The sequence below is a fragment of the Nicotiana tabacum genome, chromosome 23 (assembly GCF_000715075.1).
Source record: "Nicotiana tabacum cultivar K326 chromosome 23, ASM71507v2, whole genome shotgun sequence".
Taxonomy (NCBI): Eukaryota; Viridiplantae; Streptophyta; class Magnoliopsida; order Solanales; family Solanaceae; genus Nicotiana; species Nicotiana tabacum.
In genome coordinates this window covers 1,308,171-1,334,646 of record NC_134102.1, presented here as the reverse complement: position 1 = coordinate 1,334,646, position 26,476 = coordinate 1,308,171, and the positions used below count along the sequence as shown (strand labels likewise).

Here is a 26,476-nt window from a genome sequence, read left to right as displayed (position 1 = left end):
ATTTGGAAAAGAATCAAGTCTTTTTATATGATTAAGTATATCGATTAGAGTATCATCTTCTACATGTATTATTTCCCTTAAAACTTTTAATTTAGAAGATAAGTTTAAACCATCAATATCAGAATGACTATTATGTTTCAAAGAACATTCAAGGTTAAGACAATTTTTCTTTAAGTTCTCATCATCTCTACTATGTATAAGAAGTAATCAACTCTAAAAGATTATTCAAGAGACTTTGTAATTTCATTATCAACATTCTCATTAAATTATTTCTTTCTATATATTACACGTTTATTACGAAATTTAGGTTCTATATTTAACTCATATGCAGTTTCCTTAGCATATGTCATGGCAGTTGCAAATCCTTCTTCTCTATATTTTTTGAAAAAAGAAATCAAACCTCTAAGTTGATCTATGGCTACATCAATATGCATATCTTTTGATTGTAAATGTTTGCTAACTGAATTAGTCATACCCAGTAAAAACTCAAAATTTTCAAGCTCATAAGTTGTTAAACAACTAGCTTCGCTTTTAGTTTTTGGATCCTCACTAACTTCTATAAAGCATTTCTTATTTGTGCAATCTCATTTCTAAATCAATCCATGCACCCATATTAATAATATGCTCTTTTGATGTTTCATGAGTTTTGAGCTTAGCACTTATATTTCTCCAATCATTACTACCATCACTAGCTAATTTACTGCTACAAAAGCTAGAAGTCGTATTAAACAACTTACAACAAAAATAAAATAACTTAAATCTTTAGAGTAAACTAACCATCTTCTTTCATGTCTTTCTCCATTAGCCAATTTTTGAATATAATTTGTGGTAGAAAAATATCTAAAGAAATTATCCTTTGGAAAATCTATGTTAGTAATTTTAATTGGCTCCTTTTCTACTAGTAGATATCTCAACTTTGTATCTATACTAGTCAATTGACTAGGATCATATATGTTCCTAGGATTATCCAACTTATTTAGAACTTCTTATTTTTCTTGAGGATATATGTTAGGTTTCTCGCCAACTTCTCCTCCTTCCTCTTCTTCTTGAATTTTATTATTGTCTATCTCAATTGTATTAGTGATTTGTTCATCTATCATAAAATCTTCCACATTTTCTGATTTAGAATTTTTACTATTCGCTACAATTTATCAAGTGCTCCTTTTTGGGATTGTATTAGAATTTCAATCCTTTACCTTTTTTTTTTTTTTTTTTTTTACGTTTTGAACATCCAGATTCATATTTTCTAGTTGACATATTAAAACTCTAATAAATAACTAAAAAGACAATATATACTTACAAAGAAAATATATCCAAAAAAATTAAAAAGTAGATGCAAATAATAAAATATAGAACAATCAAACCTGATTCAACAAATAGATAATTTGATAAGCTTTTGCTACTTCAAAATTCTTGATGTAACGCCAAAATATTTGAGAACAAATAAAACATAAGGTACTTGTGTTCTGCTCTTTTATTTTGTGATAGTGACTTAATGAGATTGGAATGTAGAGAAAGCCAAAGGAACAATAGAAAAGTAAAAGTTAATAGATTTTTGCATAAAAAGATAAAAAGAGAAAAGAATGTGGGCCCATTTATAATAATGATGGTACATAAATGAGGCAAGATTGTGGAATGGTCATGGGTAAATAAGGCATGAATTCCAAAAATATATTCCTTTTCCAATTGTTTTCCTTGAAACTAGCATTTTTTCTTTTCTTTTCAAATACTTAATATTGTTAAAAAAAATGGACAAATACATTAAGTGTTAGAGAATTTTGGGGCCCTAAGCAACGACTTTACTTGCTTGGCCATTAGGCCGGCCCTGTACGCAAGTGCACTAATTTTCAGTATATTATGCTGTAAGTTTTCGTGTTACACCAAAATAATGGTTATTTTTCAATTACCAATCCGAAAACCGGCTAATCCGTGCTACTTTTACCTCTATTCCTCCTCCTTGATCTATTTCTTTTTTTGCTTTTTCTGGCCATGCACCAGCTATCCCCTCACGTATCTGTCTATTCTTGATAATTATCGAGCATTAAATGTACACAAAAGGAAGATACAAGTGGAACACATTTACTAAAATTTACTCAAAATTTAAAGAAACATTAACGGTATGTTGATGAACCGTGCCAACTTGAACCTTGCTAGATGTTGTAACCAGAGTCACTATGAGTTTTACCGAATTACGTCAAAATTTGCAGCCATTTGAGAAGCTTTTTTAACTGTAAAGCTCAAACTAATAATAAGCAGACTAATCACTGCCTAACACCCCAACCCACCACCCCTTACAAAATTCTCTTGTTTTCTTGGTCAATCTGCACAAAATTTCAACATTTTGTGTTATTCTTTGTTTCCATTCATGGGTTGCTCTGCTTCTCGTTCCTATGACTTCGTCACCAAAGATCCACAAAACCCATCAAACTCATTTTCTTCTATACATTCCCCATATTCTTACTCTGATTCTTCTTCAACTCCAGTTTCAAGAACACTGTCCTTACCTACTCCTCTAGTTCACCACCCACCCCTTTGTAAAGGGGACACAAACCACTTAGTCTCACTGATTTTCTCCACCTATGGCTATGGGTCACTTGATCCTCAAGTTCCAGACAACACCACCTGTTTGATGAAATGCCACAATGAGGGTGATCCGCAAGACCTTTTATCTCCTGACTCAGTTATCAACACTTGGGAGCTCATGGAAGGCCTTGATGACTTAGATTTTCGTATGGTTCAGTCCCATGTTGAAGAGTCTTCTTCTCCTAGAAAGTTCAAGGGTAGTAGTAATACTCATGATATGAAGCCACTGTGGAAGCATTTGTCTGAGGAATCATTGTTGGCTAAAATGGATCCTAATGTAGCTTCAAGTTATCGAAAAGCATTGTCTTCGAAACAATTTGAGCATCAAGAATCGAAAATGGTTAGGTCTGTGGATAGGCCTCTGAGCTCATTTTTGCTTAATAGTGATTTCTACTTAAAGGGTACTGAGGATAGGATTGTTCTGTATTATACTAGTTTGAGGGGTATCAGGAAAACTCATGAAGATTGCTGCTCCATGCGGATGATCTTTAAAGAGTATCGGGTATGTATAGACGAAAGAGATATCTCTATGGATTCGTCATATAGGAAAGAGTTACAAGATGTTTTGGAAGGTAAAACAATGAGCTTGCCTCGGGTGTTTGTAAGAGGGAAGTACATTGGTGGTATAGAAGAGATTAAGCAACTTCATGAGACTGGAGAATTGGCTAAGCTTTTGGAAGGGTTTTCAGTTAGGAATGACGGATTCACTTGTGAAAGTTGTGGCGAGGAGAGGTTTGTACCGTGCCCTGGTTGCAATGGAAGCAGGAAATTGTTCGAAAAGGAGGAAGGAAAGTCGAGGAGGTGCCCGCGTTGTAATGAAAATGGATTAATTCGTTGCCCTGGCTGTTACCCTTGAAGCTTCACTCTTTTGTCTGTGGTTTCCGAATTTTGTTATTACTAGTGTATGTATATGGATATGTGTAGGTTCAATTGTAGATTTGTTTGTTTCAAATGTCTATATTATGTATCTCAGGAGCTATCATGTTCATTTTCTCTTTGAACATGGTGCTTGTTTGCTTGCCCTATTTCAAACAAGTCTACTTTGATAGTGTTCTACTTTATTAATCTTTTCTTTTTGTTATCAGAAAAGTAAGCTACAAACTGGAATATTTCTCAGAGTTTGTTGCTTCGATCAACATGAAGTGAAGTTTGCAGTTCAACCAGATGAATTTGTGATTCAACCATTTTCTATTTCGGTATGTCAGCCTTATCTTTGTTTTATATGCTATATAAAATATGATTCTTGCGGTTGCTGTCAAGAGAGTAAGTTGCTCTGGCTACAACTATGATGCTGTGCAGTGAATTTTTGTTGCAAGTTTGCTATAAGTGATGCTTCATTGGTTTAATACCTTATGCAACATAAAAGTTTCAATATTTTTCCTTTATAGGAAGTACAAGTTCATTGTATATGATGAGTTGCTTTGAAGCTTAACCATATTCTTAGTAGGTGAATGTTGCAGTAAGATATGCACTCTCAAGTCTTTGAAAAAACTACTAGTAGAGAGCGCTTCCCCTTAATGGGCCCTACATGACACGAATTCGGATCAGTCGGGTGCTCCAAAGCAGGTACCGGGCATCGGGGGGAAAAAACCGACCACTTCATTCTCTCTGTTGTAGCAGCTTTTCTGCTTAGTTAGGTTTATTTGTATGTCAGCATGCAGTTTCTTCAATATAAAAAGTTGAAGTTTGTCAGTGGTCAAGATTTTCAACTGGTTTATTGTCGGTGGCTCCTAATCGTCTTGCCTTAGTATGAACTAAGTGGCGAAAGCAAAATGCCAAAATCCATGAGAAATATTTAGTCATGGCCCATTCTTTAATAATGATAAGTATGTTTTTGATGAAATGCTCCAACTTACCATTTTTGGACAAAGACACATTAATTAGAGATACTGAAAGAAGCAAATGGATATTTGCACCAGTGTTTAAAAAAGCGCTCGCTTCATCGCTTTAAGCGAGAAGCGAGGCGAAGCGTGAAAGGCAGCGCTTCAGCTTGCTGAAGCGACCCAGGTCAGTAAAAGCGACCGCTTCTGTGTAAAAAGCGAGAAGCGGGGAAAGCGAAGCGAAGAGAAGAAGCGTCCGCTTCTCTGTATTAAAATACCCAACCCTATTTTATTAAAAATAAGTTTTTTGGATTAAACACTGATCTTCAACAACAACGACTAGTATTCTTCAACTTCCAACAGCAGCGACTTCTTCTTCATCTACTTCTGATTTCTGAAAGAATCTCAAATCATCAACTAGGGTTGTTCTTCTTCTTCTTCAACTTCAAGTTCAAGACTTCAACAGGTATGTTCTGAACTTTTGAAACGTCCAAAAAGCAGTGAAATGCTGGTGAATTTTTTCCAGAATTTTACTGCCTAATTTTTCCAGAATTTTACTGCCCAATTTTTTCAGTTATTATCAGAGAATTCCAATGATTTTTTATATCCTTTATAGTTTATTCTTAGTTCTTATTGCCTTTCTTATGTGTTATGTAGTTGTTCTTTTAATGGCGCCAAAAGAAGATAGGAAAGATCCGGCTTGGGCTTACTCTGAAAGAGTTTGCGAGACCAACAAGATGGCAATTAGATGTCTTTTTTTTTTGACAAGATTTCAAATGGAGGAATCTATCGTCAAAAAGCACATCTAATCGGCGGTGATCCAAATGTCGCATCTTGTCCTAAAGTTCCGTCGCATGTGAAGGAAGATTTGAAAGCATTCCTTCATAAAAAGAGAGAATTAAAGACTCAACTGATTCATGAACAAGAACTGTATAATCTTGATGACGATGATGAAACAGAAGAAGGTGATGATGCTTTGTCGCTTCCACCAAAATCACAAAAGCGGGGAAGGATGCAACCAATGTCTTCTAGTTGTGGATCTACTGGCAAGACCAAAGGTCCTATGGATTGTTACTTCTCGCAAAAATCTGGAGATAAGGAAGGAAAAGGTGGTAATCCTCAAATTGATGCCAAAACGATTTTGAGGGATCGTGCAATTACAATGTTTGCGCGGTGGATGTATGATGCAGGTCTTCCTTTTAATTGTGTTAATTATACTGACACTTTTTCTGCTTTTATTGAGGCCGTAGGCCAATATGGTCCAGGAATGAAGCCTCCAACATATCATGAAGTTAGAGGGCCATATCTAAAAAAAGAGGTGGCAGAGGTGAACAAAATCGTGGAGGAGCACAAAGTAGAATGGAACAAGTTTGGTTGTTCCATTATGATGGATAAGTGGACGGCGAGAAATGGAAAAATGATCATCAATATCTTGGTGAATTCTCCTAAGGGAAGCCTGTTTCTTGAGTCCGTTGATGCAAGTGACTCTTCGACTGATTCAACCAAAATGTACTCTTTGTTCAAGAGTACAATAGACTCTATTGGAGCAGAAAATGTTGTTCAAGTTATCACGGACAACGCCAGTGAAAATGTTAAAGCTGGCGATTTGATGTCTGCTGGGTACCCGCATATTTATTGGACTCTGTGTGCAGCACATTCCATTAATTTGATCTTTGGTGACATTTTCAAGGAAAGACCCTTTAGTTCAATCTTTAATCAGGCAATTAGAGTGCATTCCTATATTGTTCAAAGGCCTTTGTTATTGAATATGATGAAGAGATTCACTAAACAAAGAGGCTTGGTGAAACCCGCAAAGACAAGATTTGCTACTGCTTTCTTGACTTTGCATAGGATGTATGAGCAAAAAAGCAATTTGAAGAAGTTGTTTGTTTCAGATGAGTACACTAACAGTTGCCTATGGAAGGGAAGCTCGAGGAAGAGAATCTGCAGATATTATACTTTCTCCTTCATTCTGGAACAATGTGGTTCATGCATTGAAGATTGGTGGCCCTTTAGTTAAAGTGCTTCGTTTGGTGGATGGGGAGCGAAGGCCACCAATGGGCTACCTGTACGAAGCAATGGATAGGGCAAAGGAGGCTATTCAAGTCTCGTTTAGTGATCAAAGAAAATACAAAAGAGTCTTTGAGATCATAGATAAAAGGTGGGATAGTAAGCTTCATAGCCCTTTGCATGCAGCTGGACTTGTTTTGAACCCGAAACTGTTTTATGACAATGAAGAAAGGATTCTAAGAGATGAACCTTTGTGGAATGGATACTATGAATGTATTGAGAAGTTGATATCTGAAGAATCCGTGCAAGATAAAATAACAGAGCAATTTAGTATTTATAGGAACGCTGAGCAACTTTTTGGAAAAAACATGGCGATTAGACAAAGAAAGACGAAGTCACCAGGTGAGCGAGTGCTTATATGTTGTTTTATAGTTAATAAGTTATTTCTTTATCAATATTATGTTTTGAAAATTTGTTCTACTTCTACAGTTGAATGGTGGAAGCAATATGGCTATTCCACTCCGGATTTACAAAAGTTTTCCATCAAGGTTCTAAGTCTAACATGTAGCTCATCCGGGTGTGAAAGGAATTGGAGCGTGTTTGAACATGTAAGAACTAAGAAGAAAGATTTAGTATATTGAGATAATTAAATTATATCTCAATTGTCCTAAACTTACTAATTACTTATTATTTGCAGATTCATACAAAAAAAAGGAACAAACTAACCTTGAAGCGTCTCAATGATCTAGTATTCATTAAGTACAATAGAACATTGAGGCGTCGTTACAATGCTCGCAATGTAATTGATCCAATTAGTTTGGACAACATCGATGATGCTAATGAATGGATAATTGGAGTCCCGGAAGATCATGCAGATGAAGAAATATTTGAGAAAACTTCTGATTTCACTTGGGGTGATGTTGCGGAGGCACGTGGAATTGGGGAGAGGATTTATGGTTTGAGGGGGAGTACCTCAACTTCAAGTTCACAGAGGAAGGGAAAAGATGCAGCTACTTTGTCCCTAGTTGATGAAGAAGAAGAAGTTGAAGAAGATGACAAGCAATATAATAATGATAGTGGAATACAAGAATTTGACAATCTTGTAGAAGAATAGGATGCTCATTTTGTGCTTTAATTGATGCTACTATTTAGTTTTTATATTGAAGTATTGAACATTTGCTTACAATTACCTGTGTTGTCTATGCAATATTTTTTTATTTTTTTTAAAAAATTTCGCTTCACTTCAAAAAAGCGAGCGCTTCGCTTCTCGCTTCTCGCTTTAAGCGAAATGGGATTTGTCGCTTTTTCTCGCTTCACGCTCTTCACAACACTGATTTGCACTGTAAGCTTTGGTGGACAAAGTTATATGATATTTGTGTTGGTGGGAGGTAATAAATACCCGATAAAATAGTCGAGTTGGGCGCAAACTAACCTAGATATCACCATCATAAAAAAAGATCAGTTGTCTTGAGCCTCCCATCGGAGGCAAAAAGCAGTAGGTGATTGGTTACTTCTTATCTACTTAAGTCTCGGTGGACAAAGTTACATAATACTTGTGCTGGTGGAAAGTAATAAATACCTGGTGAAATAATCGAGTCGGGCGCACACTGATCCAAACATCACCATCATAAAAAAAGATCAGTTGTCTTGGAGCTAAAAAAAGTTTCTTACTATTGCAGGCACTGTTGGTAAGTGATTTGGTTTGCCAGAAAAAATACATTGTCTACCGACATTGTAATTTGCTAAAATCAGTTCAATTAAGACATTCAACAATTTACCTCTTGAAGCCATTGAATGGGCCATAGCATTTATCACCTGTGCTAGTACTCGATTCTACAGATAGATATATTGGTGCATTTGTTTGGCCTGCAAAATTTTAGGGCCAAAAAATAGGAACTCAGGACGATTCCCAGATTTTTATATGCTATAGTTCACGCCATCTGCATGCATCCGAGCAGCCGACCTCAAATCTCCTAAAATTTTGCAGGTCCATAAAACAATGACCTAACAAACAATAGTCATTGCTCTGGCATGGCCGTTCCTCGTTTTTTGTCATTTTAGGGCAAAAAACAAGAATTCAAGACGATTCCCAGATTTTCGTGTGCTATTATCGTCCATGCTATCTGCATGCATCCGGGCGACCGGCCTCGAATCGTCTAAAAATTTTCGGGCCCATCAAAATTGACCTAACGAATAATAGTCATCGCTCCGGCATGACTGCTCCTCATTTTTGATGTTTTATGGCTATAATACAGGAATTAAGGACGATTCCCAGATTTTTATGTGTTATAGTCCACGTGCCATCAGCATGCATCCGGACGACCGGTCCCGAATCGCCTAAAATTTTGTGTGCCCATAAAAATGACCTATTGAAAAATAGTCATCGCACTGACATGACTGTTCCTCATTTTTTGGCGTAAAATACGAATTCAGGACGATTCCCATATTTTCGTGATCTACATGCATTCGGCGACCGTCCCTAAATCTCCTAAAATTTTGTGGGCCAATAAAAGACGACCTAACGAATTTTGGCGTTTTATGACCAAAAAAAAAAAAAAAAATAGGAACTCTAGACGATTTCCAAATTTTCGTGTGCTATAGTCCACGCTATCTGCATGCATCCGGGCAACCGACCCCGTATCACCTAAAATTGTACGGGCCCATCAGAAATGACCTAACGAACAATAGTCATCGCTCCGGCATGACCATTTCTCATTTTTTGGCGTTAAAGCCAAAAAACAGGAATTCAGGATGATTCTTAGATTTTCGCGTGTCCACGCCATCTGCATGCATCCGGACGACCGGCCCCGAATCGCCTAAAATTTTACGGGCCCATAGAAACGACCTAACGAACAATAGTCATCGATCCGGCATGACCATTCCTCGTTTGTTGCTGTTTAGGGCCAAAAAAAACAGGAATTCAGGACGATTCTCAAATTTTCGTGACCGACCCTTGATCTACTAAAGTTTTGCGGGCCAATAAAAAATGACTTAACGAACAATAGTCAATTTTCTAGCATGGTCGTTCCTCATTTTTTGGTGTTTCAAGGCCATAAAACGGGAATTTAGGACGATTTTCAGATTTTTGTGCACTATAGTCCACACCATTTGCATGCATCCGGGAGACCGGCCCCGAATTTTCTAAAATTTAGCAGGCCTATAAAAAATGACCTAACGAACAATAGACATCGCTCTAGCATGACCGTTCCTCATTTTTTGGCGTTTTAGGACAAAAAAACAAGAATTCAAAACGATTCCTAGATTTTCATGTGCTTTAGTCGAGGCCATCTGCATGAATCCGGGCGAACAACCTTGAATCACCTAAAATTTTATGGGGTAATACAAAAAATGACCTAGCGAACAATTGTAATCGCTACGGCATGATCGTTCCTTATTTTTTGGCATTTTAGGGCCATAAAACAGGAATTCAGGACGATTCTCAGATTTTTGTGTGTTATAGTCTAAGCCATCTCCATGCATTCAGGCGACCGACTCCGGGCTTCCTAAAATTTTGAGGGTCTATAAAAACGACCGAAGGAATAATAGTCATTGTCTCGCCATGACCGTTCCTCGTTTTTAGTATTTTAGGGCCATAAAACTAAAATTTCGCCCGATTCCCAGATTTTCTTGCGCTATAGCCAAGCCATCTACATGGGTCCAGGCGGCCGCATCCGAATCGCCTACAATTTTGGCGGCCTATCAAAAACGACCTAAGGAACAATATTCATTGCCTCGCCATAATCATTCCTCGTTTTTTCACATTTTAGGGCCATAAAACCCGAATTTCATCAGATTCCCAGATTTTCGTATGCTATAGCCCATGCCATCTGCATGGGTCCGGACTGCCGGACCTGGATCGCCTAAAATTTTGTCGGCACATAAAAAACGACCTATGGAACAATATTCATCCCCTCGCCATAACAATTACTCGTTTTTGGCATTTTAAGGCCATAAAATTGGAATTCCGTCTCATTCCAAGATTTTCGTATGATATATCCCACGTCATCTACATGGGTCCGGGCGGCCAGACCTCCTCGACCGTGATCGCCTAAAATTTTGCCGGCCCATAAAAAAAGACCTAAGGAACAAAAGTTATCGCCTCTCCATGACTGTTCCTCGTTTTTTGGCGTTTTAGGGCCATAAAACTGAAAATTCGTCCACATGCATGGGTCCGGGCAGCCGGACCAGGATCGCCTAAAATTTTACCGGCTCATCAAAAATGACCTATGAAACAATAGTCATCGCTTTGCCATGACCGTTTTTCGTTTTTTGGCATTTTAGGGCCATAAAACTAGAATTCTTCCCGATTCCCAAATTTTTGTGTGCCTAGTCATGCCATCTGCACGGGTTCGGGAGGCCGAACCCGGATTGCCTAAAATTTTGCCGGCCCATAAAAACGACCTAAGGAAATATATTCTTTCCCTCGCCATGATTGTTCCTCATTTTTGTCATTTAAGGGGTATAAAATTAGAATTCTGCCTGATTCACAAATTTTCGTACGGTATAGCCCACACCAATAGCATGGGTCGGGGCGGTCGGACCCGGATCGCCTAATATTTTACAGGCCCATAAAAAACGACCTAAGGAACATAGTCATCACATTGCCAAGACCGTTCCTCATTTTTTAGCGTTTTAGGATCATGAAACTTGAATTCCGCCCGATTCTTAGATTTTTCTGTGCTATAGCCCATGCCATCTGCATGTAAGGCTGGCATGTGGGCCGAGTCCGGTCCTAAGTGGACTTCGTGGGCCGGTCCCAACATAAACGGGCCTATGTGGGCCAGGGATTCGCGGGCGTTTTTGTTGGAACCGGCCCGGGACCTGGCCCACGAACTAATAGTCCCGGGCTAAGTGGGCCGGTCCAGGGCCTAAGTGGGCCCAACGGATATTTTCTATTTTTTTAAATTTTTTTATAGAAGTTAGAGCAAAAATAAATTGTAATAAAAATATCTAAGGCAATTCCTTATAAATTATATTATATAATTGTGACCTAAATTTTTTAATTCAAATTTAAAGACAAAAATATTGTAAAGAGATATTCAAAGCAATGCGTTATAATTTTATTATAGCATTAAAAAAATATGGTAATATTTTTCTTAGTCTTCCTCCACCCTATGGAATGAGCACAACAAGGTGTTAATACCACCATTGAGAAGAAAAAGAAACTAATCAAGATGTGCCAAAATACAAGTTACATATTAATTTTTGTTCATACAAGTTACATGGTATCTCTTACAAATTTCATAAATCCTTTAAGGTCCGGAGGTATCTCTTATCTTGAGGGTGTAGCAATATGTGTCTAGTCAAACTTTTTCCCCTTCCCCGTCCTCCAACATATTTAAAAACTAACTCTTTGCCATAAGTTTTACACTTAGCCCTATTTTTTTCTCTTAGTTGAGTAAAAAATGGCCAAACAACATATGTTTCTGTCTGTTTAGAAGGTTGTCTATAAAAAGTAGGGGCAGTAACAGGAGGGTCAGACGGGGCATCATTTGAATTATTATTAGTTGGGTTAATTTCAGGAGCAGGACTAGTGGGGGTATTGTAATCTGGTTGCATTTCATCAAAATCTATTTCTTCATCATTATTTTCATCAATAGTTGGATTACCATAAAGAGCATTCAAATATTCATGGTTTAATTGTTCACCGGGTGCAATATTATGGCAAAATTAACTCTCGGTAAATTGTAATAAACTATTATCACGATCAAGAATAGCAGGTGTAGGACGGGTAACAGGTTTGGGTCGGGGAGTCGGGGGAAGTGGAGAAGGAACAGATTGGCCACTAGATTCACCACTCTTGGATTTTTCTTTATTTTTACTAAACATTTTTTAAGGAATACGCCATCTTAATTAATCAAGCAATATAAAGTAAATAAAATAAATAAAACTATAATATTAAAACTTAAGAGTTGGAACGAGTTTACCGAATTGACGAACAACTTGTTGAAAATTAATTATCGTTGAAGACTTGAAGACTTCAATTCACCAACTTCACAATTTTTCACAAATTGTAACAATAAAGTAAGCAATTATAGAAGAAAATTAGAGAGAGATTGATGATTTTGTGAGAAAAATGAAAGAATGAGGGGGTATTTATAGTTAAAAATAGGGAAAAAGTGTAATTATAAAAAAATTGGGATTAAAACAAAGTTGGGGGGTTAAATGGCTATTTTATAAATAGTTAACGGCTATTTTGGCAGAGGAAACAACTACATTTTAAATGCCCCAACGGGCAGATTTTTTTAAAAAACAAATTAGAGCCGTTGGGACGGTTTAGGACCGGTCCCAAACGGTCCGGTCTCGCGGGCCTCGCGCAAAGGACCGACCTACCTCTCCCGGTCCCGGTCTTAAACGGTTAGGATCGTTTAGGCCCACTACCCATATGGACTACGGTCCTGAGGCCGGTCCCGGTCCTGGACCGGCCCACTTGCCAGGGTTATCTGTATGTTTCGGGTTGCCGGACCCAGATTGCCTAAAAATTTCAGCCCATCAAAAACGACCTGCAGAACAATAGTTATCGCCTCGCCATGATCGTTCCTCATTTTTTGGCATTTGGCCATAAAACTAGAATTTCGTCTGATTCCCAGATTTTCGTGTGCTATAGTCCACGCCATCTGTACAGGTTTGAGTGACCGGACCCGAATCGCCTAAAATTTCGTCGACCCATAAGAAACGACCTAAGGAACAATATTCATCCTCTCGCCATGACCATTCCTCATTTCTTGACATTTTAGGGCCATAAAACTAGAATTCTGCCCGATTCATAAATTTTCATGTGCTATAGCCCACACCATCTGCATGGGTCCAGGCGGTCGGACCCGGATCACCTAAAATTTTGTCAGCCCATAAAAAACGACCTAAGGAATAATAGTCATTATCTGCCAAGACCGTTCCTCGTTTATTGATATTTTAGGGCCATAAAACTTGAATTCTACCCAATTTTCAGATTTTCGTATGCTATAATAGCCCACACCATCTGCATGGGTTCGGGCGGCTGGACCCGGATCGCCTAAATTTTATGTGGCCCTTCAAAAATGACCTAAGGAACAATATTCATCGCCTTGCCATGGTCGTTCCTCTTTTTTTAGCATTTTAGGAACATAAATCTGAAATTCCGTCAGATTCTCACATTTTCGTGTGCTATATAGCCCACGCCATCTGCATGGATCCGGATGACTGAGTCCGGATAGCCTTAAATTTTGTCGGCATATCAAAAATGACCTAAGGAAAAATATTTATTCCCTCACCATGACCGTTCCTCATTTTTGGCATTTTAAGACCATAAAATTGGAATTCCTCCTGATTCACAAATTTTCGTGTGCTATAGCCCATGTCATCTGTATGGGTCCAGGCGGCCAGACCCGGATCGCGTAAAATTTTGTCGGCCCATAGAAAACGATCTAAGGAGCAACAATCATCACCCCGACAAGACCGTTCCTATTTTTTTGGCATTTTAGAGCCATAAAACTAGAATTCCTTTCTAATGTTTCGTATGCTATAGCCCACGCCATCTACGTGGGCCCGGGATCCTGGACCAGTTTCTCATTAAATTTTGCCAGCCCATCAAAACAACCTAGGGAACATTAGTCATCACCTCATATGACCGTTCCTCATTTTTTGGCGTTTTATGGCCATAAAACTGAATTTCCGCCCGATTCCTTGGTTTTTGTCTGCCCACGCCATCTACGTGGCCCCGTGCGCTCGAACTCGGATCTACAATTTTGTCGGCACATTACAAACGACTTAAGAAACATTAGTCATTGCTTCGCCATGGCCGTTCCTTTTTTTTTTGGCGTTTTATGGCCATAAAACTTGAATTTCGCGTGATTCTCTGATTTTCATGTGATATAGCCCACGCTATCTGCGTGGGCCCGGCGCCTAGACCCGAATCGCCAAAATTTTGTCGGCCAATCAAAAACGACCTAAGAAACATTATTCATCGCCTCGCCATGATCCTTTCTCATTTTTTGGCGTTTTAGGACCATAAAATTAGAATTTCACCCGATTTCCAGATTTTCGTGTGCTATAGCCCACGCCATCTGCCTGGGCCCGGGCGCAGGACTCGGATCGCCTAAACTTTTGTTGGCCCATCAAACCAACCTAAAGAATATTAGTCATCGCCTCGCCATGTCCTTTCCTCATTTTTTAGCGTTTTAGGGCAATAAAACAGGAATTCTGGCCGATTCCCAGGTTTTCGTATGCAATAGCTCACGCCATCTACGTGGGCTCGGGCGGCCGAACTCGGATTGCCTAAAATTTTTCTGGCCGATCAAAAAAGTCCTAAGGAACATTAGTTATCAGCTCCTCATGATCGTTCCTCGTTTTTTGGCATTTTAGAGATATAAAACTGAAATTCCATCTGATTCCTAGATTTTCGTGGGCTATAGCCCACGTCATCTGCGTGGGCCCAAGCGCTGGATGCAGTTCACCTAAAATTTTACCGGGCATCAAAAACGACCTAAGGAACATTAATTAACGCCTCGCCATGACCGTTCCTTATGTTTTGGCGTTTTAGGGCTTTAAATATGGAAATCCACCAAATTCCCAGATTTTCGTGTGCTTTAGCCCTGTGTGGGTCCGAGCGCCTGGACGCGGTTCGCCTAAAATTTTGTCGGCCCATAAAAAATAGTGTAAGGAATATTAGTCATTGCCTCGCCATAACCGTTCCACTTTATTTGGTGTTTTAGAGCCATACAATTTGAATTCCGCACGATTCCTAGATTTTTGTGTTCTATAGCCCATGCGCCTTTTGCGTGGGGCCGGGCACCCGGACCCGGTGCGCCTAAAATATTGTCGGGCTATCAAAAACGAACTAAGGAACATTAGTCATTGCCTCACCATGACCGTTCTTCATTTTTTGGCTTTTTAGGGCTATAAAACTTGAATTCCGCCCAATTTCCAGATTTTCGTATGCAATAGCCCACGCCATCGTGCATAGTACAGGGTGCCCGATCCCGGATCGCCTAAAATTTTGTCGGCCCATCGAATACGACCTAAGAAATATTAGTTATCTCCTCGCCATGACCGTCCCAGTTTTTTTTGGTGTTTTAGAGCCATAAAACTGAAAATTCACCCGATTCTCATATTTTCGTATGCTATATCCCATGCTATCTGCGTGGGCCCGGGGACCCAGAACCGGATCGCTTAAAAAGTTTTCAGCCCATCAAAATGACTTAAAGGAACATTAGTCATTGTCTCGCCATGATTGTTCCTCGTTTTTGGCGTTTTCGGCCTATAAAACTGGAATTCCGCCCGATTATAACATTTTCGAGTGCTACAGCCCACGCCATCTGCGTGGGCCGGGGCACCTGGACTTTGATCGCTTATAATCGTGTCAGCTCATTAAAAATGACCTAAGAAACATTAGTCATCGCCTCGTCATGACCGTTCCTCGTTTTTTGGAATTTTAGTGCCATAAAACTGGAATTCCGTATGATTCCAAATTTTCGTGGGATATAACCCACGCCATCTTCGTGGGCCCTAGTGCCTGAACGAGGTTCACCCAAAATATTATCGGGCGTAAAAAACGACCCAAGGAACATTAATCAATGCCTCACCATGACCGTTCCTCATGTTTTGGCGTTTTAAGGCCATAAATCTTGAAATCCACCCGATTCCTACAGATTTTTGTGTGCTATAGCCTACGCCATCTGCGTGGGCCCGAGAGCCTGGACGCTGTTCGCCTAAAATTTTGTCGGTCCATACAAAATGACCTCAGGAACATTAGTCATCGCCTCGACATGACCGTTCCACTTTATTTGGTGTTTTAAAGCCATAAAACTAGAATTTCGTCTGATTCCGAAATTTTCGTATGCTATAGCTCATGCGCCATCGTCATGTGGTCGGGCGCCCGGACTTGGTTCGCCCAAAATATTGTCGGCCCATCAAAAATGACCTAAGGAACATTAGAGATCGCTTCGCCATGACCTTTCCTCATTTTTGTCTTTTTAGCGCCATAAAACTTGAATTATGCCCAATTCCGAGATTTTCGTATGCAATAGCCCAAGCCATCCTACGTGATACAGGGCGCCCGAACCCGGATCGCCTAAAATTTTGTCGGCCCATCGAATACGGCCTAAGGAATATTATTCATCGCCTCGCCATGACCGTTCCTCGTTTTCTGGCGTTTAAAGGCCATAAAATTAAAATTCCGCCCGATTACCACATTTTCGTGTGCTATAACCCACGACATCTGCGTAGGCCCAAGCGTCGGGCCGCGGATCGCCTAAAATTTTCTCGGCCCATCCAAAACGACATACAGAACATTAGTCATCGCCTTGCAATGATTGTTCCTCGTTTTTGGCATTTTAAGGCCATAAAACTGCAATTCTACCTTATTCCTTGATTTTCATGTGCTATAGCCCACGCCATTTGCGTGGGCCGGGCACCCGGACCCGGATCGCCTAAAGTATTGTTGGCCAATCAAAAATGACCTAAGGAACATTACACATCACCTCGCAATGACCGTTCCTTATTTTTTGCGTTTTAAGGCCATAAAACTGGAATTCTGCCTGATTCCCCGATTTTCGTATGCTATAGCCCACGCCATCAGCGTGGGCCCGGGCATACGGAACCGGATCGCCTAAAATTTTACCGGCCCATCAAAAACGACCTATGGAATATTAGTTATCACCTCGCCATGACTAGTCCTCATTTTTTTAGCGTTTTATGGGCCAAAAAACTAAAATTTTGCCTGATTATTACATTTTCGTGTGCTATAGCCCACACCATTTACGTGGGCTCGGGCGTCCGGACCCAGATCGCCTAAAATTTTACCGGTTCATCAAAAACAATCTAAGGAACATTAGTCATCACCTCGCCATGACCGCTCCTCATTTTTTGGCATTTAAGGGACATAAAACTAGAATTCCGCCTGATTCTCTGATTTTCGTATGCTATAACCCACGCCATCTGTGTGGACCAAGGAGCCCGGACTGAAAACGCCTAAAATTTTGCCAGCCCATTAAAAATGACCTAAGGAACATTAGTCATCGCCCCGACATGATTATTCCTTGATTTTTGGTGTTTTAGGGCCGTAAAACTAGAATTCTGCCCGATTCCCTAATTTTCGTGATCTATAGCCCACGCCATTTGCATTGGCCCGGGCGCCCGGACCCGGATCGCCTAAAATTTTGTTGGCCCGTCAAAAAGGACCTAAGAAACTTTAGTCATCTCCTCGCCATGACCCTCATTTTTAGCGTTTTAGGGCCTTAAAACTGAAATTTCGGCCGATTCCAAGATGTTCATGTGCTATAGTCACGCCATCTGCGTGGGTCCGGGTGTCCAGACCTGGATAGCTTAAAATTTTACCGGACCATCAAAAACGACCTGAGGAACATTAACCATCACCTCGCCATGACCGTTCCTCATTCTTTAGCGCTTTATGGCCATAAAACTGAAATTTCGCTAGATTTCCAGATTTTCGTGTGCTATACCCCACGCCATCTGCGTGGGCCAAGGCGCCCAGACCCAGATCGCCTAAATATTTTTTCGGCCAATTAAAAACGATCTAATGAATATTAGCCATCACCTCGCCATGTCCGTTCCTCGCTTTTTGGTGTTTTAAGGCCATAAAACCGGAATTCCGCCTGATTCCCAGATTTTCGTATGATATAGCCCACGCCATCTACGTTAGCCCCGACGCCCGGACCCAGAGCGCCTAAAATTTTGTCAGCCCAGAAAAAATGACCTAAGGAGCATTAGTCATCGCCTCGCCATGATCGTTCATCTTTGTTTTGACGTTTTAGGGCTATAAAATTAAAATTCCGCCCGATTTCCAGATTTTCGTGTGTTATAGCCAACACCATCTGCGTGGACCCGGGCTCCCAGACCAATCAATGAGTTAGGCTAAAATATTAAAAAATAGGAGATAAAAACTTACTTAATCTAGAGTTGTTTGGCTTTGTGCCTATACATCCCGCATTTCATAAAAATAAAAAAAGACTAGGATAACCCCTTCTATTCTTTAAATTTATGTTGCATCAATCCCATAGAGTGTTATAATTATTCAATCTATAATTGAATTGATATATAATAATAAGTCGAGTGACTTTGCTGTTATAGTAAGTATAGTTTAGTTGTTTTAATCTATTGAAATTAAATGTTATTATTTACTATTATAATAGGTAAAACTTTATAATTTTATTCATTATAAAGTCATGTAATTATTTTTTATCATATTAAAGTGCGATAGGGATTATGGAAGCATCGAGTTTACGTTCAGTTATTTTTTCTATTAAATATATGAAATTTTTGCCTGCACATATACTATCTTGTTCAGACCCCACGTATGGACCGTTACAATTTACAACACCGCTAGATTAGGAAGTCGCCCTTACACCAGACGACCTGTCGCTTGATTAAAACGTCGCCGTTACAAAGGGCGACCTACTGATTGACTAATTTTTTTTAGGGTGAAATTCAAAAATAACCAGATTTACAAGTAGTAATTAAAAAATAGCCACAGTTTCAAAAGTAATTAAAATTTAGCCATTTTTTATGTAAAGATAAATCTTAACGAAATCTTAACGAAAACACTGCTCAAAATTCGAAAAATATTCCAGCATAATATACTAGCCCAACATAATATGCTGGAAGTTCATACATAGGTACTCCAATCTCTAGTATATTATGCTGAAACTTTTCGTGTGCTGGAGTTCCAGCATAATATACTGAAAATTCATACACAGATGCACCAATCTCCAGTATATTATGCTGAAACTTTCCGTGTTGCAACAAAATAGTGGCTATTTTTCAATAACTTTGCAAACGCCGGCCATTTTTTAATTACTAGTCCGAAAACTGGTTAGCACTTTTTTTTAGGTCAGCATAAGTGGTCCCATAAATCCGTTTTTTAAGGAATAGGATTTTGGACCCATAAATAACCATTCAAGCTCCATTTATTTTCAGTCATACCCTTACTGCTTCTTTCTAGTCTATATACTTGGCATTTGCCTCTTTAAAAATCACCATTTAAAACAGTTTCTTCTGATTACACTAAATTTCCCCATTCCTTCTACAACTTAGGTTTGTTAAAAAGCCCTTTACTGCATTTCAGTATTAGGTTCACAAACTTAAATAATTTTCAGGTATTTCGGTTTTACTACATTACATATTCCGTATTATAAGCTACATTTTCAAGAAGTTTTTATTTCCTTCTATTGCATGTTTTTATTTTCTATTACTACATTCTATTGCATGTTTTACTGAAGTTTTAATCATGAATTTTCTGACTAATCCCGATACGTTGCGCATAGGACCCATTAAAAGGGAAGCGATGTTGTTGCCATTTAAGTGAACATCAGACGATAACAAGTTCAGAAGTGATAAAAGAGGACAATACTTCAAAGTACTGAAAGTAACAATATAACCTGTATTTAGCAGCTAAGATCATGTAGAAACCTTTTCTGCAAATTTCAACTATAAATTATGTGTTTATACAGTGAATCGTCAGCTCCAAGTAATTATGACACTGAAGTTTCAACGGAAGGCATGGTCGTAGTCATGGAAATGGAAATTTTTGTATATAAAGTGAGATAACCACCTCGAGGCCACGAAGCATAGTAATGCAACTGAGACCAAAGAATACCTTGTGACCATAGACAACGTACCCTGCTTGGCTGCAGCAACAATTCCGATCATACCAATTGAGGCGATCTGCAGTATAATTTCAAGGGCATTGAGACCTTTATATGCAAAATTGCAACTTGTGCAATTCACCGTATGAGTCCAGTACCTGAATGTAAGCATAAACATATTATCTTTACTGCTAGCTAATTCAACGTCTTCGTCTCAAAAAGGTTCTTGAAAGTCTATGTGAACAATCTAGTAAAAGCATTCCTAAGATAGTCTTACAGGACTAAAACTCGTGTAAAACTAAAATCAAGAATCTATGTTAGAAATGTGGGAACGAACCTGTCCAGCAGCTGCTCCCTTGGAGGAGTTGGTGGGAGGTCTCCGTTGTACTTTGCGCGCCAATCAACTTGGCCACCTGCATATTTGTTTAACCACCTTCTGAAAGCAACAACAATGGCATCTGCCTTCGTTGGCATATAACAAGATTTATGCCAATTATAGGGACCAATTTCCTTTAGCTTGTGCTCCTTCAAAACGATAAAACAAATTGAATGAGAAAGGAAGACTAGTCATATTATACCAGCCAACGTTTCACCTAAAAGCACCATGGCTTCACCTGAGTCTAACATACACAGAGGCGGAGTCAGGATTTGAAGTTTATGGGTTCGGGATATTAGTCTGTTTAAGTTACTGGGTTCTAAATTGATAATTTGTTCATATTTAATGAATTTCTTAAGACAAATACATAGTTTGGACCAAAGCTACTGGGTTCGGCCGAACCCGTATCTCGCATGCTAGCTTCGCCCCTGAACATACAGTCATGCAATATCTTGTGCAACCAATAGCGGGCCTATGCTCTAGATTAATTTGTTGTTTGAAATAAGAGGTGGTAAAACAGGCACTGAAATCATAGGGTAATTTGTCATACGACCCTACAATAGCAAACTCATTAACTCCCCTCAATCATTTTCTCAATTGTACTTGAAATGTTAATAAAGTTCCTACTGATAGTTCCAGCTCCAGAAGCTACTATTTGACAAAGTTTAAATGGCTAAATGGGGCTCTCCACTGTTAGTTTTGACCAGAAATCTTACTTTTGGTCTGGTACTTGAAGTGGTTTCAACAAATTTAGTTCAACGGATATGCTTGTTTCCTTTTCGTGGGACATGACGGGGTCCTTGTAAACAAGAAAGGGTCGTTGTACATAGTAAGCATCTTTAAGGATTCAGGCATGTGAAAATCAGAAGTCTTAATTCCTAATCTGAAACTACATTCTGCCTGCATCAGACAGAGGTTACAACAACAACTATGCCTCAATCCCAAGCTAGTCGGGGTCGGCAATGTGAATCCTCAATATCATAAGTGCTCACTTTGGGACCTTAATATTTCAATGCATCAGACAGAGGTTAAAACTCACAAATACTGACAACAGTAGAGGTGGAATCCAAATGTCCAATATTAAATTTAGTTTGAAAACCAACCAACATTTGAATCTAAGCACTTAGATATCCACAAATTCATATAAATACTTTATTTCTTTTAGTCATTATTCCCAATAAGATGAAGCTAAAACTTCTCCCTTTTTTAAAAAAAAGTTATAAACTTTTGAAGGAACTACTAAAATTTAACAAGAACAACACAGAAATTGAAAAAATACAATAAAGAAAGTGTATTACCTCCACGTGAAGAAGATATAAATCTGAATCCAAAATTAAGTTTTGCCCCAGGTGAAATATCCAACGTGGAATTATTCGATCTGCCCAAGTGGCAAAGTTTCTTGGAGATGCAAAAATAATTCTGCTATGACCTGGACTAACTGGAATACAGATGAAAACTAATAATGCTTTTTTCTGCTTCTCAGTTGAAGGTTTTTCCTGCATGGAATATATATATTTAAAGCGGCTGCAAAGAGTACCAAATAAATGCTGAAAAAGACTTAGCATATGAAGCACAAGCACCATAAAATCAAATTACCTGTACAGCTCCAGATGATACAGCAGACGTTTTACCCTGATTTCCTCCGAAAGCAAAAAGACTATAATACACACAAGGTGCAATGAATGTGTTCCGTCCAGGTCCTTGGTTTGCAGTAATACTATTTACATCCAGTTTCGTGACAGTTATATCGAGTGGTCTTCCTCCTTCCCTATCAGCCTTCACAGTGCAAGAACTATGCTGTTAGTCGGGTGAAGTTACTACACATGCAAATAAAAGAATATAGAATAAAATATGTAAGGAATTGTATAAGCTTCTTATCTTTTGGGAGGTTGTGGAACATTCATTATGCCATAATGTGAATATTGGACATGAGCTGGGTCCATAAGGTTTTCAATCAGAAGCTCATACCTGAAATTTATCAGATTCGTTACAGATTATAACTAAAATAGGAAAGCAAGCGAGCTTTGCAACATTATTGACCTATGTTTTGACATCAGTTCAGAGGAAGCAGGTTTGTTTTCCTTCATTACTCGCCTTTCAGATTCTAAAGGTGTCAACCCTCTCCCCCTCCAAGAAAAAAAGAAAAAAACAACAACCAGCTTTTTCTATTACAAAAAGGTGCACGAGTTTCTTCACAAAGATAGTGGGATATATGTCTGCGTCTGCTTACCCATATGATATATCTCTGACTATGAAAGATTTCGAAAACGAGCTGTCATCCAGTTCAGGGATGTAAGGAGGCCTTTTCTTCAGATATATGTCCTTGTATAGAGGATCAGAATTTGGCCAAAACCAAAGAATATCATTTTGCACACAACTTGGATAAACAGTTGCACAAGCTCTTTTGGACGTGTGAACCTGCGCAGCTAATACAAAAATGTCATTCCCAACTACCTTGAGAAAAGCTAATGCGAAACTGTTGTCAAATACAAGGGCTTAGCTATAACCAATTCCAAGAAGTGCATAACGCAAACTTCACGTGTTGGAAAATGAAGATTTACATTCTCAAGGAAAGAGGTGAAAAAACTTAAGAGAGCTCTCGACATCTTTCATCAGACAACAAAATAAAAGAAAGCCTGTACCAGTTCTTACGGACTCCCGATCACCATCATAAAGGACCAAAGCCACACAGGTGAAGGTGGTAAATTATCCTTTTCACTTTTAATTAGTGAACCCAATTGCTTAAGTCTTCAAATAGATGTCACGATAAATTATGCATAAAATGTAGGATCTCAAAATGCAAAATACTTGGTTCTTTACCAATAAGCTTCCTACAAGAAATTCAGAATAGCAGAAAGAGAAAAAGCAAATGGTTGAACTATACCTGAGCTACGAGGACAATAGTATATTATGTGTTCTACTATTAGAATTGGCATTAATATCTGAGCATACTGATTTAACTATTTCATCCATAATTCTCTCTAGTTAATTTATTTTTATTTTTAACAAAATGGAGTCTCCGGCAAACATCTTCCAGTCAACAAGTCAGTCTGTCATTATAGTTCTTGAACCAATGGGCAGAAGAACTGCCAATCAATTACGTCTCTATCCCAAAATAATTGTGGTCAGCTATATGAGTCCTCATATTCATTCCACTCCATTTAGGTCCGCTTCATTCCTATACTAAATCATTTCTCTTTTGCGGCATAATGGGGATCACTACAAAACTAGAAGTTCGGTGAATTTCACACTTATCCCTACACACGCATACAAGGTGATTGAAGAACTATAAACAAGAAAAAAGCAAGCCTACCATCTCAAATTAGTCGTCATTGGTATAATCACGAGAACTAATTTCTTGCACATTCTCTCAAGTCTTTTGAAATGGAGTTGGCAAGTGCAACATCAATTAGTTCTTAAGTAACAGAATACTACTAATTTTGTATGCAAAATCCAATACAGAGTCAACTGAATATGGTTTCCTTTCCTCTCTAACTATCAGAAAATTCCAGAATGAAAAGATCATTCTAGTAGTTGATCTCCTGAAATTCACAAGAACCTTAATCCTTAATATTCTACAAACAATCCATATTATCTTTCCTCCTTACCAGGAGCCTTGGCAGAACTAGAATAGCGAATCAACTCAATTCTTCCACATATGTCCATAAGGCAGATCAGAATATGAACCGTAACGTTCTTCCCTTCTTCATGAATTACCTTTTAATAGATGCTCACAGCCTTTCCAAATTAAACATCGATATTCGCAACATTTGACACCTCCTATACAGCTTCTAGACTTTTCTGAGTAAATCAAGATCACTAACTGCTTCTGAGAAACCAAATAAGTATTCTTTACATCTCAAATTCTAGCTTCCTAAACAGAATATTCAAGATTGATCTCCAAACCATTTGGCGAAAACCAGAATTCATTTTCAAATTCTTGATGATATGGCTCGTCCTAATATGTGAAGCTATGTTTACATGTTCTCAAGAGAAAATACCACGATTCGGGTAATGGAATTGACTTTTATAGACTTAAACGTAAATTTCTTGTTATGTGTGCAAAATTTAGGTCTACAAGCAACATTAGTATCTCTACTAGTCTCCTCATTTTGAGCCCAAGTTAATCAATGCCAAAATACTTTGTTTTGCCAGTACTTTTAAGTGACATGTGATATGATCATTACCACTTGAAGACAGTTTATAAAGAACATAACAGAGAGAATAAACTAGGGAAAATGTCCAAAATTGCCCAATGTACTATCCAAAATTGCTCAATTTTTCCATTCTATTTCCCCCTTGGGGTGCGGCCATTCCCCGGACCTTGTATGAACACATGATGCTTTGTGCATCGGGCTGCCCTTTTATTTCTACCCTTGTTGTTAATAAATTGTATCGTATTTTCCCTTGCCATTAAGGCAGCTCTAACGTGAAATGACTCCACGTGTTCAAATTCTTTGCAAAAAAAGGTCCAAATTTTGACCCTCAAAACTTTTAACTATAGTTTAAAATTATCCTCAGGTTGGAGCTATGTTAGGGGTCAAGAGCAAAAACAAGATCTTTTCTCCAAACAGTAGGGTAATATTAGACCAAAGGTTTAACGGATGAAAAAGTTGCTCAATTTTCGACATTACATGGCAAATTTGACCATTTCCCCACTAAACAAATTTGGAAGGGGGAGGGGATTCAAAACAAGCAAACAAAAACAACATATAAAAGTATAATTCTGTTAGTTAAAGCTATTACTAGTTTCTTGGATTAATTACCGGAGGGCCATCCCTTGGAGCTTGAGGAATAAACTTGCAATCACCAGAGCCATCAAAACACCAACCATGATACACACACTGCAATCTCCCCCACTGATCAATCCTTCCTTCAGAAAGTGGAGCATATCTATGTGGACAAGCATCATCCATTACTTTCCATTCTTTCTCATTCCTATCCCACCACACAACCACATCAATTCCCATCACTTTTTTCCCATGTGGTCTCCTCTTATCAAGATCACAAATTGGCATTATTGGATACCACTCAGCATACCAATCAAATTTCTCTTCTTGGTTCTCATTTTCAGTTTCTTCATCAAATGGGGTTCTTGATTCAGTTGAGATACTTTGAGAAACAGCAGTGAAAAGCTTGAATTTTGTATTTTGGCTCTGAATTGAGGCAAAATATGAAATGGGGTTTTCATTATTTGGATGAATATATAAGTTTGGTTTTTCACATATGGTTTTGGGAAATGGTCTAGTTGAGTAGTTCAAGTTGAGTACTTGAAATGGTGTAAAAGAAGAAGCTTTGAAAGCTTGCATGGCTGATTCTTGAAATTGTTCTATTGCAAATGCAGAACAAATTAACGTAGAAATGTACTTTGTGGCTTTCAACAAAACAACACATTCATGTTGTTTGTTATACTCATACTAGATAAGTGTGTCATCTTCTGAAATTAATCTATGGCCAGAAGTTTTAACTGGAAAAAAAAAAAGCAAAAAGGAAATAGACAAAACATGCAAAAAGAATGGATCACACACTTGTCCTCGCTAGGCCACGCCGGCAAGCTCCATAAGGAAAAAAAACAATGAGAATAACCAAGAATTCTAACTTAATACATCCTAGTAAAATCAAATTATTGTAATATGCACAATAATTTTTAATAATCTTTTTAAATGTACCACTTCTTTTTGAGAACTTATTTAACTTTAAATAATAATAACTTCAAACGTTTCCATGAAGTAACTAAACGTGTAAAGAGAAAATATGAGAATAAGAACCTTTTTTTTCAGTTGACTGCAAGACTAAGGATGAATTGCATAAGTAGTTGTTTTCAAGACTTTTATTTAAATAATAGCCAAAATTTATAAAAGTTTAAAGTTTAATCTCCTCAGAATGCAGCTGAATTTCGACTTTTCAAAATTCCAGATCTATTTGAATTTGAACTTTGAATTCTTAAATTTTAAACTTCCGAGTATGAAGTTAGGCTAAGTTTGTCAAAATTGACTAAATATTAAATAATTCTTAAAAAATAGATATGTTTTAAATATGATACTATAGGTGACTCCCCGCTGCTTGTCCTTTTTTGTGGTAACTGTTTAGTAAATAAATATTTTTTT

General features: G+C 38.3%; 4 protein-coding genes across 5 annotated transcripts; 3 read left to right on the top strand and 1 right to left on the bottom strand.

The window, feature by feature from the left end:
* Window positions 1-2,012: 2,012 nt before the first annotated feature.
* LOC107774453 (uncharacterized protein At3g28850-like) lies at window positions 2,013-6,279 on the top strand. The gene is made up of 2 exons (XM_016593977.2): window positions 2,013-3,485; window positions 3,669-6,279. Exon 1 carries the CDS (start codon window positions 2,366-2,368, stop codon window positions 3,437-3,439), a length of 1,074 nt encoding a protein of 357 aa, XP_016449463.1. The 5' UTR covers window positions 2,013-2,365; the 3' UTR covers window positions 3,440-3,485; window positions 3,669-6,279.
* Window positions 5,152-6,263, top strand: LOC142177589 (uncharacterized). The gene is made up of 2 exons (XM_075246781.1): window positions 5,152-6,204; window positions 6,255-6,263. The coding sequence occupies exons 1-2, from the start codon at window positions 5,152-5,154 to the stop codon at window positions 6,261-6,263; spliced, it is 1,062 nt and encodes a 353-aa protein (XP_075102882.1).
* Window positions 6,280-6,298: 19 nt separating the features above from the next.
* Window positions 6,299-7,602, top strand: LOC142177594 (uncharacterized). 2 transcript variants are annotated; one of them, XM_075246797.1, is made up of 3 exons: window positions 6,299-6,815; window positions 6,903-7,021; window positions 7,111-7,602. In XM_075246797.1, exons 1-3 carry the CDS (start codon window positions 6,299-6,301, stop codon window positions 7,525-7,527), a joined length of 1,053 nt encoding a protein of 350 aa, XP_075102898.1. In that variant the 3' UTR covers window positions 7,528-7,602. The 2 variants fall into 2 exon arrangements, with proteins under 2 accessions (XP_075102898.1, XP_075102897.1); XM_075246796.1 differs by having other exon boundaries at window positions 6,299-7,021.
* Window positions 7,603-19,768: 12,166 nt separating this feature from the next.
* On the bottom strand, window positions 19,769-25,816 carry LOC107775201 (flavonoid 8-hydroxylase 1, chloroplastic-like). Its single transcript, XM_016594903.2, has 7 exons — window positions 25,136-25,816; window positions 22,600-22,787; window positions 22,248-22,337; window positions 21,966-22,152; window positions 21,668-21,865; window positions 20,331-20,518; window positions 19,769-20,151 (listed from the first exon to the last, which is right to left on the bottom strand). The coding sequence occupies exons 1-7, from the start codon at window positions 25,676-25,678 to the stop codon at window positions 19,896-19,898; spliced, it is 1,650 nt and encodes a 549-aa protein (XP_016450389.2). The 5' UTR covers window positions 25,679-25,816; the 3' UTR covers window positions 19,769-19,895.
* Window positions 25,817-26,476: the final 660 nt, after the last annotated feature.